At 59.5% G+C, this 22,151-nt stretch overlaps 1 protein-coding gene across 9 annotated transcripts in view; it reads right to left on the minus strand.

Annotated features, from left to right (window-relative positions):
* The window catches only part of NAV1 (neuron navigator 1), a 195,517-nt gene that overhangs the window by 53,729 nt on the left and 119,637 nt on the right, over positions 1-22,151 (minus strand). For 2 of the 9 annotated variants that reach the window (XM_060396783.1, XM_060396782.1), the window contains exon 1: positions 4,846-4,966. The exons of the other annotated variants lie outside the window; for them this stretch is intronic. In XM_060396783.1, coding sequence (XP_060252766.1) covers positions 4,846-4,895 — 50 coding nt within the window. In that variant the 5' untranslated portion in view covers positions 4,896-4,966. Of the gene's footprint in view, positions 1-4,845; positions 4,967-22,151 lie in introns of those variants that run through there. 9 annotated transcript variants of the gene reach the window in all.

Genomic DNA, 22,151 nt, shown 5'->3' on the forward strand with positions numbered 1-22,151 from the left:
GCAGAGGGACCAGCCAGAGCTGTGTCCGAACTTCTGTTTCACCAACTTACGACCTGGGATAGGCACGCCTGTCCACCACCCTCACCCCAAACTCACCCCCAGCTCCCCAGTGGTTACATCACCATCAGCCTTTAGAGGTCGTCGTGCAGAGTAAACACGGGAAAAGCGCGGCCCCCAGCTCGGTGCGGGGCAGGGAAGTCAGATACAGGGCTTCCCTCCCATCTCCGCTTTTGAATGAACCCCTGCTGCTCAAACGGCCCTGGCAGCTACACATCTGGAGGAAAGTCCGCCCAGGAGGAGCCGGCACTTGCCGCAGCCCGGTCCGCGCACGGCCGCAGAGCGCATCCCCGACCGCCCGCAGAGCACAGCCGGGCTGCCGGGCGCGCGCACACGCGCTCGCGGCGGGTCTGGGGAGGCGCTGCGACCTTCTTTCTTCTCAGTGTTTTCCTGTAGTGGTGTGCCCGTCTTCACGGGGCACAGGCATGTCCAGGACCTGAGTATTTCTAGGAAGTTCCCGAGCCATCCCCGGAGAGTCAGGTCAGGGGCGAGTCCTCGCAGGCGCCGCGTCCTCCGCGGGGGCAGCATCACCTGACTGCTCTGAGGGCGAGGGCGAGGGGCTCTGTTCCTCTGGCCATGAACGTGGTGTGTGGTGACCCGGGGCCTGGTCCAGGGGAAACAGCGGGCTGTGCTGCTAGATCAGAGGCTTTCAGGCAGGGCTCCCGGTGCGGCTGAACACGCAAGGAAGCGGAGCTGTCTGGCTCACGCTGGCAGCCTGTGTGACGCGGGGCATCCCGGGGAGGGTGGGTCTGGGCACAGAGCCTCCCACCAAGGAAACTCTCCTCCTCTCTCCTCAGAGGAGTTCGTGTTCCTTTGGAAAACGCTTCCTTCATCTTCAGGGCCCGAGGAAAACGACGCCTTTGCCATGAAGTCCTCCTGCCCCGCCCGCTTCCAGGCACCACAAGTGTGTCCCCTTCCTCCTGCCGGTTGCCTCTCACGCGTCTTGAAGTTCTAAATGCCGCATATATGTGTCTGCTGACACTTTAAAAAATTAACTTATTTGACAGCTGGTCTCTAGTTGCTGCGAGTGGGGGCTACTCTCTCGGGGCAAACGGGCTTCTCACTGTGGTGGCCTCTCTCGCCTTGGGGCACAGGCCCTAGAGTGCGGGCTCAGGAGCGCCTGTTGCAGCGCGTGGGATCGTCCCGACCCGGGGACCTAACCCGCGCTCCCTGGACTGCAAGGCTGACCCTCAACCTCTGGGCCACCAGGGAGTCTTGTGTGCTGGCTTTCGTCTGTCTGTTTGCACTGCAAGACGCTGAGCTCGCTGAGGGCAGGGCCTGTACACCACTGTCCCCTGTTCCCAGCACTGTGCCCGCGTCGGGGGTGCGCACGACACTGCCGAACAGATGGAGAGGTGCCGGCTTCTTGGGGGTCTCCATTCCTCCAGCATGCTGTGGGCCCAGAGTATCACCCAGCAGAGGTCGAACGAATCCGAGCTGGTGTCTTTGAAGGCTGCGTTTTTTCGGGCGGTGTGTGTGATTTGCTGTCAAAAGCAGGATGCATGACATACTACCATAATTAGCACAGAACTGGGGCTAGAGCGAAGCCCGAAGACGGACCATTAAGAATTTACGTAAAGATCTAAGACACACTGTAAGCGGAGAGCTGTGTAGCCTGTCACACTGACAGGCACCTTCGTCAGCATCCTAGCAGGATGGCAGGGAAGGATGCCGAGGGAGCGGGCGGCCTGGAGAAACCAGGAGGGACCTCGGCTCTGTGACTTCTCCCGTGAAGCCTCCGTGCTGAAAGCACTCTGCTCCTCTTCGCCTGTAGCCCGTTTTTTAGCTTGTACTGGAGTATAACTGATGTACAACGTCGCCTTCCTTTCAGGGGTACAGTGAAGTGCATCGGTTACACACGTACGCGTAGCCGCTCTTTTGGGGAGCTCTTCCCAGAAAGCACTCCGTGCTTCACATCCTCTCTCCATCATCCCCACACCCTGGGAGCTCGAGGACACTGAGGCAAGCGGCTGAGCAGCTAAGGCCACAAAGGGATCAGTGGTGGAGCCAGGCTCCGAGTCGGGCTGCACGGCGAGTCCGGGCTCCTCCCTCACGCCCGTGAGCGGCCGGCCAGCCCTCGACCTCGTGAGGCCGTGACTGCCCTCAGCTTCCGCAGTGTGAGCGTGGCAGGTCCCCTGGCCTGGGTTAGTGTCCGTGAGCACGCCTCCCCGGAGCAGGCGCAACGGTTGGCTGCAGAGCCACACAGGCCCCCCCAGGGCACTCGAAGGCACACTCACTGACCCTCCCTCGGTTGCTTCATCTGTGAAACGGGCTCATTCGGGGCCTGCTGTGGGGATTACACCAGCAGGTGTTGACCGAGCCCTGGGCACAGGCATTGTCACGGCACGTCCTGTGACCGTGGCAGAGGCGGCCGGCTCAGCTATGGGCATGGGTGCCCGCCACACTCAGCGTCCTCATGAGTGTGTCCTGCCCTGCACTCTCTCCTGCCTCCAAGCAGGGGGCAAGGCTCCGCAGGGCGAGGGGCCGCCGGTACATGCGGCCTGCCCATGGCGTGCATGCCCAGCCCTGGAAGCCCTCTCACCGGACGCAGCTGCTGGCTCTGCCGACCCCTCCCAGGGCCTGTCCCCGTGCTGGGCCCACACCTGTGGCCCCAGGGTGTCTGTGAGCCAGCCCTATTCCTGAGGCACCCCGGGCTCCAGCTCAGGGTCCCTCCCAGGAGGGAGACCAAGAGAGCTGAATGGGACAACCACCTGCACTCAGGGTTTCTAGCCTGGGAGATACTGAAGGACAGGGTTTGCCGGGGCAGGAGAGGCGTCTCCAGGAGCGACCCTAACACTTGAGACAGCGAGGATGGGGCTGATGGAGAAGCCTCCTCCAGGACGCAGCCACTCCAGGCACCTGGGAGGGAAGCTGAAGCTGGTCATGGGGTGCTGGGGGGCCACTCCTCCCCAGCTGTCTCTTCCAGGGCTCACAGAACCTGCAGGGAAAGCGTCTCTTCAGTGCCTGTTGTTCCCAACCAAACACCATTACAAGCCAGGTTCTAAGCGGCCCTTTTTTGAGCCAGGCCTGGGCCAAGCCTCCCTCAGTGGACGAGAGCCAGGGCAGTTAAAGTTTATGTCTGAACCCCGGCAATTCTCGGACAGACCTCCAGTTTACGACATCCCATCTCCTTCCCTACTAGCTACAACCCCACCCCACCCCGCCCCCCGGGGAAGTCTCAGGCTTGGGTGAAAAGGAAACACAGGCCGGCCCAGGCGGAGCCCAGCAGGCAGCAGGCAGCAGGCAGCAGGCGAGCAGAGGTGTAGCTAGACCTGCTCCTCCGCCTCTGGGGCAGCAGCAGACAGGACCCGCCCCACCTGCCACGCCTGCCCAGGAGTCGGTTCCGGCAGGAAGCCGGGGAGCACGGACAGCTGCGGCCCCAGCACAGAGCTCGCTGGACAGAACCTGGGTCTCCGGGTTGGGGGTGAGGTGGGCAGAGGCGGCGGGGAGGACTCCAAGTCTAGGCACCATGGGGTGACCCCCATGTCACCGGTGGGGCGACTGAGCAAAGGCCGAGCAAAGGCCGGCCGCCAGTGGAAGGAGACACGATCAGGCAAAGAATGCCGGGGCCAGCTACCAGAGTTCCACTTTCTCCGCCATGGGGAGGGCAGCGGGGAACCGAAGGGTCGAACCAAAGCAATTAGAACTTCCTCAGACAGAGCCCTGTGGACCTGAAGTGGGTAAACGCTACGCGGCAGTGGCAGTAGCTGGGGCGGTTAGGAAGGGACCCTCTGCCTTCTTCAGGGTCAGAGGTTCAGGACTCAGCCAAGATCTCAGCAGAAGCAGAAATCCTCATGGGTCCCTGAATAGACCTCTGTTCTCTGGAGTCTTCTCCGTTCCTGAATTGGCTGCTGTTATGACACCCCGCCCCCACCGATCAGCTTAGCAAAGTGACCCCACGGGTCCCCAGGTGGAGGGGGCAGGACAAGCTTCTGAGGGGCTCTGGGCGCTGAAGATGCCCCGGGCCGCGCCTTGCCACCTGTCTGCTCCACCCGGAGCCTGCGTGGGCAGAGCGGCCTGGAGGTCCCAGCAGGAACCCGCGGGGAAGGAGGGGCAGTTGCCAACGGCAATCTGGGCCGAGGGCGGGGCTGGGGGCGGAGTGGTCCCAGCAAGGGGCGTCGGCCTCCCATTCAACTCTCTAATCTCCAACTTCCTTCAGCTCCGAAGGCGGAGGAGGGGAAGGCGTCCGCGGGCTGGGAAGGTCCCAGAAAAAGCAGGCAACATCAGCACGCTTCCTCAGGCGGCAGGACCCCTTAGCTCTCTCAGAAGCGTGGTTTCCAAGAGGGCTTGGGTCCCGGGAATGCCGCCCTCACCTTCCAGGGCCGAGCGGTCCCCCGGAGCGCATCTCCCGGTCGCTCGGCTCTCACCTCTCCCGGAGGGATCCAGCGCGCTGCGGGGTCACACATGCAACCCCGCCCCCACCTCGGGTCTCAGCCCGCACCTCCACCACCTCCCCTCAGCCCAAGGGACGCCCAGAGCTTCCGGGGCCGGGATCGAAGCTCCCATCCTCCCACTGCCAGGCCCCGGGGCACTGCGGGGGCCCCGCAAGTCCGGTCCAGTCGTGCTACGGCCCCACCCGACCGGTCCCAGGGACGCACGTCCAGCCTCCCTTTCGAAACGCCTCCGCACGCGCACCTCCACCCGGGGGCCAAGAGGCCAAACGCTCCGGAGCCAGGGGCCCAGGTGGCGCTGCCGTCCTTCCGATCGGAGCCGCGAGGGTGGCCAGGACGCCCTCCCGGAGGACCCCAGCCCACGACGCGGCCCCGCGTCGCGAGCCGGGGCGCTTACCTGCGGGGAAACTTGCTTCTGCCAGCCCGGGGCGGCGGCAGCTGCAGCATCCTCCCGGCGCGGCGGCCTGCGGCCGGCAACCAGCAGCGACAGCGCGTCGCCCGGCGGGCCGCCGAGGTCTGAGCGCGGCCACGCGGACTGCTGGGGACCCGGCCCGGCCCGCGCCCTCCTCCCCCGCCCGCCCGCCTCGCGTCTCCGGCGGCACTTAAAGCGACAGAGCCCCATTTCCCGTCGCCGTCTCGGGTCCCGAGCCCCAGCTGCGGGCGGGCCCTTTAACGCCCGGAGCAGGTAGACAAAGAGCCGCAGCGGCGCGGCCGTTCAGGGGGCCCCGGGCTGAGAGCTGCCTGGCGGCTGGGGTTGCGGCGGCCACTGGGGCGGCTGCGGTCACACCTCCCAGGCCGGCCCCCCAAGCCGGCTGCGGTCACACCTCCGAGCGTCCCCCCCTCCCCCACACCCGCTGCAGTCACACCCCCCAGGCCCCCGCAGGCACCCCCATGCCGGCTGCAGTCACACCTTCCAGGGTCCCCCCTTCCCCCACGCCGACTGCGGATCACACCCCCCAGGCAGCCCCCATGCAGGCTGCGGGTCACACCCCCAGACCCCCCTCACGACGGCTGCAGTCACACCTCCCAGTGGGCCCCCCACGCCGCCAGGTGCGGGTCACAAGCCCTCCGTCCCCGCCAGGATGGTGGCAGCAGGTAACTCCTGGCTCTTCCTGGAACCGTGCCGGCAGACTGGTGCGCATCGGGGCACTGGGTCTGGAACCTGGACCCTCCCCAGAGGGCTTTCTCCAAATCCCCTCCCTGACTCTTTCCAAGCTTTTAAATCAGTTCCAGTAAGAGTACAGCACCTAAAACAAGGTCTGCAGATCTTACAGTGAAAAGGAGACGACGGCTTTCCTTTTCTCTAGCCTTTTCTGAGTTCCTTTTTCATTCTAACCGTCCTTGACCTGCAGCTGGTGATGGAGACTAAGCTAGTAAGGCAATTACATCCTGCACCTTCATTGTGTTCAGTCGTGCAGGTGTGTCCAGCTGTTTGTGACCCTGTGGACGGCACCACACCAGGCTTCCCTGTCCCTCGCCATCTCCCGGGGTTTGCTCAGACTCATGTCCACTGAGTTGATGATGCCGTCCAACCATCTCGTCTTCTGTCATCCCCTTCCCCTCCTGTCCTCAATGTTTTCCAGCATCTATCTTTTCCAATGAGTTGGCTCTTCGCGTCAGGTGGCCAAAGGATTAGAGCTCCAGCTTCAGTATCAGTCCTTCCAGTGAATATTCAGGGTTGATTTCCTTTAAGATTGACTGGGTTAATCTCTTTGCAGTCCAAGACACTCTAAAGAGTCTTCAACACCACAGTTTCAAGATATCAATTCTTCGGCACTCAGCCTTTTTTTATTGTCCAGCTCTCATATTAGTATACGGCTACTGGAAAAGCCATCAGTTCAGTTTAATCGCTCACTCATGTCTGACACTTTGCGACCCCAAGGACTGTAGCACGCCAGGCCTCCCTGTCCATCACCAACTCCTGGAGCTTGCTCAAAACTCATGTCCATCAGGTCAGTGATGACATCCAACCATTTCATCCTCTGTCCTCCCCTTTTCCTACTGTCTTTAATCTTTCCCAGCATCAGGGTCTTTTCCAATGAGTCAGTTCCGCAAATCAGGTGGCCAAAATATTGGAGTTTCAGCTTCAACATCAGTCCTTCCAATGAATATTCAGGACTGATTTCCTTTAGGATGGACTGGTTGGATCTCCTTGGGACTCTCAAGAGTCTTTTCCAACACCACAGTTCAAAAGCATCAGTTCTTCAGCACTCAGCTTTCTTTATGGTCCAGCTCTCACATCCATACGCAACTACCGGAAAAACCAACACTTTGACTAGACGGGCCTTTGCCAACAGTTTCTTCCAAGGAGCAAGCGTCTTTTAATCTCATGGCTGTAGTCGCCATCTGCAGTGATTCTGGAGCCCCCAAAAATAAAGTCTCTCAGTTTCCATTGTTTCCCCATCTATTTGCCATGAAGTGATGGGACCGGATCCCATGATCTTCACTTTTTCATTGTTGAGTTTCAAACCAGCTTTTTCACTCTCTTCTTTCACTTTCATCAAGAGGCTCTTTAGAATAGCATTCAGTTCAGTTGCTCAGTCGTGACCGACTCTTTGGGACCCCATGAATCGCAGCATGCCAGGCCTCCCTGTCCATCACCAACGCCCAGAGTTCACTCAGACTCACATCCATTGAGTCGGTAATGCCATCCAACCATCTCATCCTCTGTCGTCCCCTTCTCCTCCTGCCCCCAATCCCTCCCAGCATCAGGGTCTTTTCCAGTGAGTCAACTCTTCGCATGAGGTGGCCAAAGTATTGGAGTTTCAGCTTCAACATCAGTCCTTCCAATGAACACCCAGGACTGATCTCCTTTAGGATGGACTGGTTGGATCTCTTTGCAGTCCAAGGGACTCTCAAGAGTCTTCTCCAACACCACAGTTCAAAAGCATCAATTCTTCTGCGCTCAGCTTTCTTCACAGTCCAACTCTCAAATCCATACATGACCACTGGAAAACCATAGCCTTGACTAGATGGACCTTTATTGACAAGGTAATATCTCTGCTTTTCAATATGCTATCTAGGTTGGTCATAACTTTCCTTCCAAGGAGTAAGCGTCTTTTAATTTCATGGCTGCAGTTACCATCTGCAGTGACCGTGGACCCCAGAAACATAAAGTCTGACACTGTTTCCCCATCTGTTTTCCATGAAGTGATGGGACCAGATGCCATGATCTTAGTTTTCTGAATGTTGAGCTTTAAGTCAACTTTTTCACTCTCCTCTTTCGCTTTCATCAAGAGGCTTTTAGTTCCTCTTCACTTTCTGCCATAACGGTGGTGTCATCTGCATATCTGAGGTGATTGATATTTCTCCCGGCAATCTTGATTCCAGCTTGTGCTTCTTCCAGCTCAGCATTTCTCATGATGTACTCAGCATAGAAGTTAAATAAGCAGGGTGACAATATACAGCCTTGATGTACTCCTTTTCCTATTTGGAACCAGTCTGTTGTTCCATGTCCAGTTCTAACTGTTGCTTCCTGACCTGCATACAGGTCTCTCAAGAGGCAGGTCAGGTGGTCTGGTATTTCCATCTCTTTCAGAATTTTCCACAGTTTGTTGTGATCCACACAGTCAAAAGGCTTTGGCATAGTCAAAAAAGCAGAAATAGATGTTTTCTGGAACTCTCTTGCTTTTTCCATGATCCAGTGGATGTTGGCAATTTGATCTCTGGTTCCTCGGCCTTTTCTAAAACCAGCTTGAACATCAGGAAGTTCATGGTTCACGTATTGTTGAAGCCTGGCTTGGAGAATTTTGAGCATTACTTTACTAGCATGTGAGATGAGTGCAATTGTGCGGTAGTTTGAGCATTCTTTGGCATTGCCTTTCTCTGGGATTGGAATGAAAACTGACCTTTTCCAGTCCTGTGGCCACTGCTAAGTTTTCCAAATTTGCTGGCATATTGAGTGCAGCACTTTAACAGGAGAAACTTTGTAGGCGAAGTAACGTCTCTGCTTTTTAATACACTGTCTAGGTTTCTTATTGCCTAGACAGCATACCTATCGCCCTCAAGCTCTGCCTGACCTCCATTCTGCACCTGTTATATTTAACTCTGTGCTAATCACATCCCGTGTTTACAGCACTCTCTTTGCAGACCACCCCTTATAGTTCTTCTTCTTCTTTTTTTTTTTTTTGGCCTTATAGAAAGGGGGCCACAGTAAAACTCACCAAAGACAATGGACCCAACTACCGGGCTACCTGTTGCTGGCCTAGGAGTATTCTTAAAACAATGAAGAGGAAAAGTCCAAGACCCTTACACGTTTGCTCCTCATCACCCACCCCTGACTGGAGCCCTCATCTGGACAGTCTCCCGGACTCCTCAGGCAGGGGCCCCTTTCCTGAAGCATAAGCCTGCTGTGTCCCAGCTGAGGAGTGAAGCCAGCTTCCTGTTTTCTCCGGACTCTGCCTCTGTATTTTGAATTCAGCACTGGTAGGCAGAGAAAGCCAAACTTTTTGGCGGCATCACAGAGGATCCTGAGGGGGTGACTGGCACCCGAGTGCAAGTACCAGAGGCTGCTCAGGAAGCGGAAGCCCTCGCTTCCTCCAGCACGAGGTTGGGGGGCGTGCGCATGGGGGCTGACTGTGGGGGGAAAGAACAGCTCACACTGTGCAAGCGTCTGCCATCATCCAGGGAGCATTTTCAGTTGACAGATCAGGAAGAAAAGGATCGCAAGATGTGAAGATTTTCACGCAGGGTAAGAAAAAAAGTGGGGTCCAGTAGCAGGGAATTCCTGGTAACTTGACCCCGGCGGTGAGGAAGGAGGGGCTGCTAGAGGAGAAGGGGCTGCACCCGAACCCCTGCTTCTGAGAGGCACTGAGTGTGGAAGGTAAGGTCTGTCCCAACCCCAAAGTGACCTGAGCAAACAGGGAAGCCCGGGCCTTAGAAATGGGCAGGTTAGATCCTCAGTTTCTTAAACCAGCAGAGACAGCATGAGCAACAGTGCTTTCTTAAGGCCCAAAGGACTGAGCTGAGGTGACGGAGCCCGAGCAGCTGCCTCTCCGGGCCTGAGCCGCGCAGGTGGCGGCTGTGCAGAGACCCAGGCCAGTGCTCCGGCGGCTCCCACCGCCTGGCCTGTGGCTCCCACCGCCTGGCCTGTGGCTGTGCGGTGTTAGGGCTTCCCTGACGGCTCAGGTGGTGAAGACGCTGCCTGCAATGCAGGAGACAGGGTCAGATTCCCGCGTTGGGAAGATCTGCCGGAGGAGGGCATGGAAGCCCACTCTAGTATTCCTTCCTGGAGAATCCCATGGACACAGGAGTGTGGCGGGCTACAGTCCATGGGGTCGCAGAGAGTGGGACAGGACTGGCTGAGCACGCACAAGGTGGAGGAGCCCTTCCCCGCTTCCCGCCCCCAGGGAGGTGCCGATGGGCTGTGAGGCCCAAGGAGGATCGCATCGCCATCCGGCTCCAGTCCTGAGCGCCCAGGCCTCTCACCTGGGGCTGCCGCTCTACTGTTCTAGCGGGGGAGACCTCGCCAGGGGACTCTGTCCTGGGTCCTTGGACAGTCCTGCTGGGAGGGGGCCGTTTCTGAGGGTGCAGACACTGGTCAAGTTTTCCAGATACGCTTTGTGTCCAAAGGGGAGTGAGGGGCTGCAGGGAGCCCAGTACCAAGCCCTCAGTGCCCCCTAGCATGCGGGGGGTGGGTTTTCATTCCCTTTACTCTCTCTGGGGGGTCTGGATGGTGAGATTTAGGAAAGGCACAGCAGGTCGCAGGCTGAGTGGCTCTGGGGGGAATCACAGCGAGGTGGGCTCTGCAGCAGCATCGCCCACCTCACTCGGAGGCTGGTGTCCCCGGGGGAAGACCCCCAGCCGGCACCTCATCTTCACCCCCACCCTAAATGGAGGGTGAGGGGGACGTATCTTCCGTGCTGGGCCAGCCTGGGTCATCTGGGAACAGCTTAGGGGAGTGCACCGAGAGAGCTCCTCTTGAGCCTCAGCCAGCATGGAATGCCACCAGCAGGGGATGTTTTCCACCAGGCCTAGCTGTGAATTCTCCCTGAGGTTTTCTCCTCCATGCTTCCTGGCAGAGCCTGGAGGGAGGGAGAGGAAGCTGAACGGTAAGGCACAGGGGTTACCTGGAGGGCGGGAAGGTTCCCAGTCACTCCCCACCAGGACCCAGTGACGCCCCTCAAGCCCAGAGCCCTGGGCTTCGCCCCACCTCGCACCTCAGCCGCCCCCCTCCCCTGGCCCTCCGCAGCCCCTGCATTTCACCCCCACGGCCGTAGGGGCCTGAACAGAAACAGAGCAAGTCAGCCCGCCGCTCAGCCTGGGGAGGGGTCGCCGCTCTCTGCGCCCCGCGTCCTCAGGAGGACTGTGGGCTAGAGCAGGGGTCTGCAGCCTCGGGGATCTAATGCCGGGTGGCCTGAGGTGGAGCTAGCCCAAGAGGGACAGAAATACAGCGCACGGTGAGCGGACCGCGTTGGCTCGTCCTGAAACCACCCCCACCTGTCCACCCGTCTGTGCACAAGCCTGTCTGCCTCAGAACTGGTCCCCGGTGCCAAAATGGTTGGGGCCCGCCGGGCTGGGGCACCTGTAACCCCCTCCTCCTTGGGCCTGGTTCCTGCCAGAACCCAACAGAACAGCCCCCTCTCTCTTCAAGGAGGAAGGTGGGCTGCAGGAGGGCCCACCCTCCTCCACCTTGACCCCTCCTCCCACGGCAGAGGCCACTGAGGACCGCTCCCTGCAGGCTCGGCTCCTTAAGCAAGGAGCCTGCAGATTAGCGTCTGCTCCTTTCCGCCAGCCGGTCACTGGGTCTTTGGGCACTGTGGGTGACGGGACGCAAGTGCTGTCTGGGGTCTTTTGTGGAGACAGGAGTCATGGTCTCCTCGCCGGCACCCCGACCTCACCCACCATGGGGGACGGCGGCACACCTGCCTTGAGAACGGGGGCCCACAGGTGTGACTAAGCTCTGCTTTCCGGGCCCCAGGCTGGGGCGGGGTGGCGGCGAGACAGCTGCTGACAGGGAGGTGCTTTTCCAGAAAAAAGACCAGCCGCAGAGGAAAGGGCCCAGTCGCCGCCTCCTCACTGAGCCCTCGGGAGCCAGGGCCCCGTGCGTCCCCGCGCCAGGCTCCTGGGTCCTCGGTGGACTTTCTGTCTCAGCTGAGGAAGGCCTGGGCTCTCAGGGCCCTGCATAACCTTGCGAGGTCTCCGCCCGGCGCCCAGCGGCCCCAACCCCCTCCAGGCCCCCTGGGGGGATGTTCTCTACCCGCCTGCCAACCCCGGGGGCAGCTTCTCTGCCCGCCCTTGTCCTCGCGGGCAGGGCCGGGGGTCTCAAGAAGGGCAAGTGAGCTGCTCAGGGCCCTCCTGCAGACCAGGCCGCTGGGCTCGGAGGGAAGGGGGGATGAAGAGTGGCCGTGACGGGCCTGGAGTTGGCAACCCTGGACCAGGCCGAGACGTCCCCGCAGCAGCGAACGAGCCAGCTGTGTGCTGCTCCCAAATGTTTACACGGCCTCTAAGGAGGCCGGCCATCCCGCCAGCCGCAGCTGGGAGAGGCGGCATGCTGCCGGAGCACACACAGTGGGCGGCTGCTCCACGTCTTCCCAAGCATCAGCGTGTCTGTGGTCCAAGGGCGCAGGACGGCGCGGTGGTGATGGAGCCGGCAGGAGCTGCCCCCATGAGGGCCTGCGGACCCTCCGCTGCCGGGGCAGATACGATGCGAGTGTGTGTGAGTGTTTGAGGGTGTATGCATGCACGTGACAGTGTGTGTGTGTGAGTGTGCACGTGTGTGTATGTGTGCATGTGACTGTCAGTGTATGTGTATGTGTGCGTGTGTGTGCTCGTGTGTGCGTGCTCATGTGAGTGTGTGCTCGTGTGCGCGTGTGTTCATTCGAGTGTGTGTGCTCACATGTGTGCGTGTGCGCGGCGTGTGCTCATGTGAGTGCATGTGTGAGCCTTGTGTGCACACGTGTGCGTGTGCTCATGTAAGTGTATGTGTGCATGTGTATGCTCATGTGTGTGCGTGTGTATGTGTACATGTGTGTGTGCTCATGCAGGTGTGTGCGTGTGTGTGCTCGTGTGCGTGTGTGTGCTCATGTGAATGTGTGAGTGTGTGTACCAGTGTGAGATCCCCGAGAACAGAGCACTGGTTTCAGGGCGACTGAAGCCCCCACTGCCCCAGGCTCCCCGTTTCTGAGTTGCATCTCCAACCTCACCCAGGCCGAGAAGGTGCTGGAAATGCCTGTCTCCTTTCACCCCCAGCCCTGCTCACCACCTCTGCCTCCTCCCCCGCCTCTGCTCCAGCCAAGTGACCCCCACAGCTTCCGTCCCCCCCTCAGACCCTCTGCAACACAAGACAGATCGGGTGGCTCCTCTGCCGGAGCCTGCCTGTGGCTGCCCCCCAGCTGCACACTGGCCCCTGGCTCCCCCAACCTCGTTTCTGATCGCATTCTGTTCGGTCTAATCTGCGTCAGCCACGCTGACCTCCCTGCAGTCCCTGAACGCGTGCTCACTCTTGCCCCAGGGCCTTTGCACATGCTCTTCTGGACAGTTTTCCCTGACGCGCCTTCTAGCAGCCCGCGCTCATCACCCTGCCCCTCGCCCTGCTCTGTCTCCCCCGCGGCGCCCAGGGCCGCCTGCCGGCTTGCTTGCCATCTCTCCTTTGTGCACGAGTCTAAGAATGATGACTTCTCCCTGCTGGGTCCCCCAAGTGCCTCACTGACAGTGTGAGCAAGCAGCTTGAGGAGGGCTGTGTTACCCCTTTCCTTTTGGATGGTGAAGCTTAAGTCATCATCCAGGGTCATGCAGGCAGTAGCGACAAACAGAAGAAATCGGGGCGGGAGGCCTCCGGAGGGTATCTCCACCGTCGCCAGCCTCCCAAGAGCAGGAAAGTAACCACAGGGACCGGAGGAGACACAAGAGACAGGACAGCTGCAGCCGCCCAGACTGCAGGGCTGCCTGCTCAGAGCTGGGAAGGGCGGGGCCTCACATGGGAGCCTCCAGGCAAGGCTAAGCACAGGCTCAGGGAGGCCGTGGGCGCGAGTGGCTCAGAGGGGCAGAGATGGGCGGCTGGCCCTCCTCTTCTAATGACACTCGGCAGAAAGCCCGTGTCCTGGAAGCCGCTGCTGCCACAAGTCCCACACCCGGGCCTGTCCACGTGGCTGCACCCACGGAGACGATGTCACTTCCGAACGGCCCCTGGTCATCAGACACACAAGGGCTCAGCCAGAAGCCAGATGAGGAGGCTAAGAGATGGAAAACATGGCAGGTGAGAAAGGGGCCAAGAAACGGGCTTGACGGGGCCGGGGCAGCAATCAGGAGGGGAGGGCGGCAGCTCCGGCAGGGCCGCGACCCCGCCTCTGGAGGAGAGGCCGCACTGGGGAGGTGGCGCAGGGCGCACGGCAGACCCTCTTCATGCGAGCCGGCCAAGGCGGGCAGGGCAGCAGGCTATGAGACCCTGGTCCCTCCTACTCTCTGAGCTGGACAGTCCCCTGCACCTCTCCGAGACTCCCTGGCCTGTCTGGGTGCTGTCCCCTTCCCCGGCCAGTGGGGCCTGTGCGCACACAGCCTCTTTGTATCCAGCCCCGCACACCACGTCTGGACGGCTCTCACTTGCATCCCCGGCTGCCCGTCACAGAGGCACCAGTCCCAGCATCAGCCTGTCCACCCGTCTCTCCGAATCCTGTCCCGTGTGTTCACGGGTGCCGGTCCGTGCTGCACAGCCACCCGCCTTCGGTCTCTGGACCTGGCTCGTTCTGCCTGTCTTTCAAACCCAGACCTTCATGCATCTGCCTGCGCTGGTCCACCGTCTCTGACGTGCAGCGGAGAGCGTCCGGGGGCAGCGCACTCACAGCTCGGCGGGCGAGTGCCCGGCCTGGCTGGCTGGCCCTCCTTCAGCCACCATGAATGGTGTTTTGCTGCCTGGCCAGACATCTGATAGGCCAGAGACCAGAGGGGCCTGTCGCGAGCATCCTGGGACAGCATGGCCTCTGATCCCCAGTCAGCAGAGCTGGACTCACAGGGTGGGCGCTCCTCTGCCCTGAGCTCCCCGCGGCGGTCGCTCTGTGGTTTGCAGAGTGCAACCCCATCCTTGCAGACGGAGCAGTCGCTCAGGGGCATCGAGGAAGCCTCCCACAGGGACCCCTTGGCCAGCCGATGGCACGACTGTGGCGCCCGGGGAGCTGACTGCAGCAGCAGGGAGGCCTGTGGTCACCACTGCTAAGCTTAGGGCCCCAGCACGGCGCACGGAGGGGAGAGGTCCCCAGGGGCAGAGGGCGGAGGTGGGTGAGCCGGAACTGGCAGGGGACCGTGAGGTGGGGAGCGGGGTGTGGGGGTCAGAGGCCTGGTTCTGCTCTGGTACCCCCACTTTCAAGCCGTGAGCTCCTGGCGAGCCGGCGAGGCCGAGCCCCAGTTCCCCCTCTTTTGTCCCGGGAAACGCGTCAGTCACTCAGTCGTGTCTGACTCTGCGACCCCATGGACTCTGGCCGCCCCCGGCCCCTCTGTCCGTGGGATTCTCCAGGCAGGAATACTGGAGTGGGCTGCCATTCCCTTCCTCAGGGGATCTTCCCGACTCAGGGATCGAGCCCAGGTCTTCTGCAGCCAGATTTTCTCTACCGTCTGAGCCACCAGGGAGCCTAAAATCAGGAGGAAGCGCCTGACTCACAGTCATTAAGGCTCAATACGGGAGCGTTCTGTAAACTGCACACGCACGCAACTGTTGAAAGAATTATAGAAGAGCGCAAGTCACTTCAGCAAAAACCGTGCACACAAGTTCCAGGAGGACCCAGAGCCGAACAGCATCATGGCGCGGCGGGCTGAATTTGGGGAGGCTGCAGGTGCGAGGTGTGCCCGGAGCGACAGTGAGTGACCAGGCATCACCCCCTCAGGAAGCAGAGCTCCCTCTGCAGATGGCCTTCAGACCTGCACGGCTTCTGTTTTCAAGCGGCTGACCAAGAGGAGGGAGGGAGATGACATTTGCTGCGCGCCTGCTGTTTACCAAGCACATTATTACAACATATTCCATAACACCCTCACCGCAACTCTATTCCTGTTTGACCATCCCCACTAGAATGGACGGCAGCCTTCCCAAAGCCTCAGAGATGGGGTCTGAACCTCCTTCTAACTTGGGCCCCTTCTGTAATACCAGACGGCACGGACTGTCCAGGCACTCCGCGAACCCAGCAAGCTCATCCCAGAGCAGAAGGTGTCAGAGAAAGCTGGAGGCTGAGAATGAAAGAGGAGAGGCAGGCGGACAGGCAGGCTGGTGGGGATGAGCCCACCCCTCTCAACAGCTGCTGCAGCCTTTGTCCATCTTGACTGTCAATGAGCTTGTATGTCCGCAAACTCAGGGGAAGCCCAGCAGCTCAACTGTAGGTCACAGGACACACTGAGGGGCCCTCCTCAGCCTCCATCCGTTGCCCTGGCAACCAGCGCACATCCAGCTGCCCCTCTGGAGTACCTGGCTCACTCCAGCCTTCCAGTGACCCTGTTGGGTCTGCACAGACCTGGTGACCCCGATGAACCCCACACAGACTCAGCAGTGCTTTCACTGTCCTCTTTCAGGAATTATGGGTGTTTTGAAAGCCAGCAGCTCTCTAAAGCCACCCCTCCTTCCAAGCAGACTGAGAGATCTGACTCCACAGCCTCCGCTCTTCCCGTCTTCCCTCCTCATCACTGATGCTGCCTGAGCTGCCCCGACGCCCTCCCTGCAGTGGCTGCTCCCGGAACGCAGACAGAGCCCCCTGCAGGCACCCGTGACACTCGGCCTTCGTGGAGCAGCAGGAAGCACCGGGATGCCCCGCCTCCTGGCCCTCTGGGTGGACACGCGCTCCCCCAGGACCCCCGGGTCCAGCCACCACCGAGGCGACCCCCACAGGACGAGCCCTGCACGGGCTTCCTTTCCTCCCCAACGCACTTCCCCACCCGCGTCAGGGCTTCTGGAACTGTCTCCGAAATAAGCTACTCGCACTCAAACCTCGCCTCAAGTTCTGTCCCTGGGGACCTCATCCAGAGCACGCTTCATGCACACACATGCGCGCCCAAGGCACGGGCAGCCCTGTCGTGGCGGCAAGGGGCCATGGCCACGCATGGTGCTCGGCGCAGTCAGCTCGGTGCTGGACCCGTGGCCAGGGTTTCCAGGCCACACGTGGGCACTGCCTGCACAGGCAGCAGCACTCAGGACGCAGCCGTCCCGCCCACTCAGTTAGTCACGTTCCCTCTGAGGCTCAGAAACATCATGTTCAAGCGTGAAGGTCAGCACACGCTTTTCCAAGAACTGTCCTGTATTTCAGAAGGTGCCTGTGACTGCTGACAGTCACCAGCTTGCTACTGTCAGTCACCAAGCGGCTATCATCGAACACTCACTATACACGAAGTAAGCGTACTCTCGAGCTCAGTCCTCGCATGAGCCTTACAGACCAGGCGTGACCACTGCTGCCTTTTCCAGCCAAGGGAACTCAGACAGACGGAGAGCGCGCCCCCAGCTCAAGACAAGAGCTGAGCCCTGTCCAGCCCTGAGCCGGCTCCACACTGCTCGGCAACTCCACCAGCTGCCACGGGCCTGAGCTGGCCCGTGCTGGCAAGCCTGCTCACAAAGGCCGGCTTATCTAACTGCACGCCACAGGACGAAAAGCACGTCAAGACGCTGTCAAAAAGCAAAACAAGGCTACCCCGAACAGTCTGAGCCCAAACTCGAACTCAGGCGGTAGGTTTAAGAAAGCTTAGCCAGATACACTAACAGCTCCTCATAAAGACAGAGATGACCAGTCGGATGGACAGAACAGTACGCTGGGACTAGAATAAACGTATTTCAAAGCAACAGTTCTTTACACTTTTTAAAGAACACTTTTCTCTTTTCCACCTGACCCTCCCAAGACACAAATGATGACCCTCTTACACATGAACGAGCTGAGACTCAGAGGGGCTGGCGGCTTGCTCGGGGCCGCAGAGCAAGCTAGCAGGGGCTCAGGACGGAGTCCAGAGGCCCAGAGGCCCCTTTCCCTGCACCCAGAGGCTGCCAGCCGAGGCCTCGTGCACAAGTCTGCAGGTGACACTGTCTCGCCAGGTGTCACCTCGAAGAGACATAGCCCCGTCCACATCTCATTTTTCTCCTGCTGGGGACACAGCAGGCAGCCCCTCCCTTCCAGGTGTGATGCCCTGCAAGGGCAGAACTGGCTTCCCTCATAAACCTGAATGCTGGGTCCTCCCCGGGACAGCCTCAGCCTCTGCCCCAATCCTGGGTTCCACAGGCACAGGACGGGATGGGGGCCCTGGTCCACGGGCGGGATGCCTGCCGAGAAACAGGAGGCAGGCCAAGCAGGACGAGCCTGCTCCTGGCCGGTCACACGGCAGGTCCGCCTCCTTCCCAACAAACCCAGCAGATGCGGTGCCTGCAGGAGGATGTGGTCACTGGGCAGGGTGTCTTGGGATCTGGAGCCCAGCAAGTGATGCCCCTTCCTGGGAGGGGGCCACTGAGGCCCAGGCTGCTCAGCAAGGCAGAAGGTTTCTTTAAGGCTTGGGCACCTGCGTCTGGAAGCCAAGAGCCAGCCTGGAGGAGGCCAGGGCCCATGGTTTATGTTATGTGACATTTTTCAAAGTCAGGCAGTTTAGTGCCAAGAACACGAAGGCACTAAGCTCTGAGCACCGCTCAAGAGGATGAGCTGGGGGTGTGAAGACGCCACCCAGGGCGGGGACCACCTGGCCCCAGAGACACGCTGTCCCTGGCACACTGCAAGGCTCCGTATAAGGCTCTGCGGCCTGGGTCTCTGGAGGGTGGTCTTGCAGGGCTGCTGAGACCACACTCTACAGTACGCGAAGGGCTCCTGAGAGGGTGTGAGAGGCAGCGCTGCTGTTGATCAGCTGGGTCTCCCGTCTGCCCCCCAAGACCAGCGTTCACACAGACGGACATGGAGATAGCGAGAGGCACGTCCATGTCCATGGCAGGAGGGCACACACGGCCTGTGCACACACACACACGTACACATGGCCCATATACATGTTTGCACACAGATGCACCATACACACCTGCACACACACGCACACGCACACACAGCCCATACACAACACGCGCATGCACACACGCACACACAGCCCACACACAACACGCACACGCACACGCACACACGCACACAGCCCACACACACATGCACACACACGCACACAGCCCATACACAACACACACACACGCATGCACACACACACGCATGCACACACGCACACACAGCCCATACACAACACGCACATGCACACACGCACACAAAGCCCACACACAACACACGCGCACACACACACACGCACACAGCCCATACACAACACACACACACGCATGCACACACACGCATGCACACACGCACACACAGCCCATACACAACACGCACATGCACACACGCACACACAGCCCATACACAACACGTGCACACACACGCACACACACAGCCCATACACAACACACACACATGCACACACATGCACACACAGCCCATACACAACACGCACACGCACACACGCACACAGCCCACACACACATGCACACACACGCACACAGCCCATACACAACACACACACGCATGCAGACACACACGCATGCACACACGCACACACAGCCCATACACAACACGCACATGCACACACGCACACACAGCCCACACACAACACGCACACACACACACAGCCCATACACAACACACACACACACAGCCCATACACAACACGCACACACACACACAGCCCATACACAACACGTGCACACACACACAGCCCATACACAACACGTGCACACACACGCACACACATGCACACACACACAGCCCATACACAACACGCACACACACGCACACACATGCACACACACACAGCCCATACACAGCATGCACACACACACACAGCCCATACACAACAAGCACACACATGCACACACACACAGCCCACACACAGCCCATACACAACACACACACACACAGCCCATACACAACACGTGCACACACACACGCACACACATGCACACACACACAGCCCATACACAACACACACACACAGCCCATACACAACACGTGCACACACACGCACACACATGCACACACACACAGCCCATACACAACACGCACACACACGCACACACATGCACACACACACAGCCCATACACAGCATGCACACACACACACAGCCCATACACAACAAGCACACACATGCACACACACACAGCCCACACACAGCCCATACACAACACACACACACACAGCCCATACACAACACGTGCACACACACACGCACACACATGCACACACACACAGCCCATACACAACACACACACACACAGCCCATACACAAACACGCACACACACACACACACGCAGCCCCTGTACCTGGAGGCTGCTTTCCCCTCCACAGGGGGCGCCGCCCCCTTTCCAGCTCCAACCCTGGGGGCCACAGATGGCTGTGGAGCGTCTCCTTCCTTAGATGAAACCCTAGACCTTCCTATTTTCAGAAAAAGAAATTCCTTTTCTCTTCTCAGGGGCAGAAATGCACCGCACCGTCACCGAGGACAGGGCCAGGCCGGCGCTGTCCAGGGCGCTGTGTTCTGGGCATCATCCCAGCAGGACCGCGGCAGGCAGGCGAGTCCAGGCGCCCGGTGTTAGAGGGCTGTTGGCGACCTGCTTGCGCAGGGCGGTGAGAACGGCAGGGAGCTGGGACTCTGGGCCATTGCGGGAAGAACTGAAACAAATGAGCTCGTCTGTGTCTGGAGAAGAGGCTCTGAGCTGGCACTGAGAACAGCACCAAACGTCCAGATGGAGCTTCCACTTGGCCTTTCCCTCTCAGATGACAACATCCGAGTCGCTGGGCGGAAGTGAAGGGGATGCAGGGGGCACTCGGGCGCGTTCCGTCATCTTACTCTATCTGCAGGTGAATAAGCCCCATCAGGCTTCCTGGTGGTAAAGAGCCTGCCTGCCAACTCAGAAGATGCGAGTTCGCTCCGTCAGTGGGGAAGATGCCTGGAGGAGGTCACGGCAACCCACTCCAGTATTCTTGCCTGGAGAGGCCCATGGACAGAGGGGCCTGGTGGGCTACAGTCCATGGGGTCACAAAGAGTCGGACACGACTGAAGTAACTGAGACGCACACACAAGCCCCCCGTCACTGTGCCCACGCAAATCAAGGCTGAGAGAAGCTGTTGAGGTTACTATGCAGAAGATTTCTTAAAGGGAAGATGGACTAGCCCCAAATCACCAAGAAGTGTCAGAAAAATACGGCTTCCTGAGGTAGCAGAGGACCTGCTGTGGCAGGCAGGGCGGGAGACGCGGAGTCTATACTTTTTGAAAGCCCCAGTGGTGATGAAACCCTTGGAGGGAAACACTGGGGAAAGGGTTTGGCAATAATCTCTTGGCTATGACATCCACATGCAGGCCACAGGAGGAACAGCAGCTGAAAACTTCACGCATTAAAGGACACCGTCAGGAGAAGGAAGCGGCAGCCCGCAGGATGGGAGGAACGTGTGCGAATCACGTCGCGTGTCTGATGAGAGACCAACGTCCAGAACACACGAAGGGCTCCTACAACTCAGCCAGAACCACCAAGCGGCCTAGCTGAGAAGATGGACGGAGGGCCTGGACGAGCACTTCTCCGAAGAAGACGTGTAAATGGCTGAGAAACACGAGGGAAGACGTTCAGCACCTCTAGCCATTAGGGAAACAGAGATTAGAGCCACAGGGAGACACTGCTTCCCACCCATCAGGGTGACTGTTATCAAAGAACACACACACAGAAAACAGTGACTGTGGGCGAGGAAGAGGGGTCGCCACGGCCCTCGCCATCGCTGGTGGGGGGAAAGTGCTGCAGCTGCTGTGGGAAACAGGACGGTAATTCCTCAAAAAATTAAACGTACAACTATCCAGCAACACCACCGCTGCGAACAGACCCACAGAACTGAAAGCAGATTCTCAAGCAGATATTTGTGCACCCTTGTCCGTAGCAAGCTATTTACGAGAGCCAAAAGCGGAAGCCGCCCAGATGCACGGCGACGGGTAAACGGAGAAGCTAATGCAGTGCGCATACACAGTGGAACATTACTTGGCCCTGAAAAGGAAGGCAGTTGTGACGCCTGCTGTGGATGAACCTTGAGGACTTACTGCCGAGTGACATAAGCCAATCAGAAAGAGACAAATTCTGTGTGAGCCCACGGCTGTGAGGTTCCTGGAGGCGTCAGGCTCATAGAGACAGAGCGCAGGGGCAGGGCTGGGGGCGAGGGAGTGCGTGTCTCACACGTGCAGAGCTTCAGCTTGGGAAGGTGAAAAAAGCCCCGGGGATGAACACTGGTGATGGACCCGAATGGAACTGATGCCACTGAACTCTCAAGCACGGTTAAGCCGCTGGCCAAATACAAAGACACATTTTACCGCAATTGTTTAAGTGCTTGACTTTAGGTGCACCGTGGTGTACCATCCTGGTTTGCTGAGCTTCAGTTTGAAGAATCTGCCTTCCCTGAGCTCGGCTGGATGCACAACCCAGGAAAGGACCAGGCATTTGGATGGAGTGGGGGTGGGGTGTGACTCAGGGCTGAACGGGAACTTGGCAAGAGCTCCAGGTGGATGGCCCCCAGCAGGTGACTGCGAGCACCGGGAAAGCCTGGGGATCCCTGCCGTCCGCACCTCACCCGGATGGCTCGTGGCAGCTATCGGCCGGTGGGAGGGGGTGGCCTCGCCTGTCCCGCTGGCCCTGCGCTGGGGCTTCGGAGAGGCAGGAATTGAGTGACCGTGGGCAGGGGCCGATGGGGAGATGAGGAGT

The sequence above is a fragment of the Ovis aries genome, chromosome 12, assembly GCF_016772045.2.
Source record: "Ovis aries strain OAR_USU_Benz2616 breed Rambouillet chromosome 12, ARS-UI_Ramb_v3.0, whole genome shotgun sequence".
In the NCBI taxonomy this organism is placed as follows: domain Eukaryota; kingdom Metazoa; phylum Chordata; class Mammalia; order Artiodactyla; family Bovidae; genus Ovis; species Ovis aries.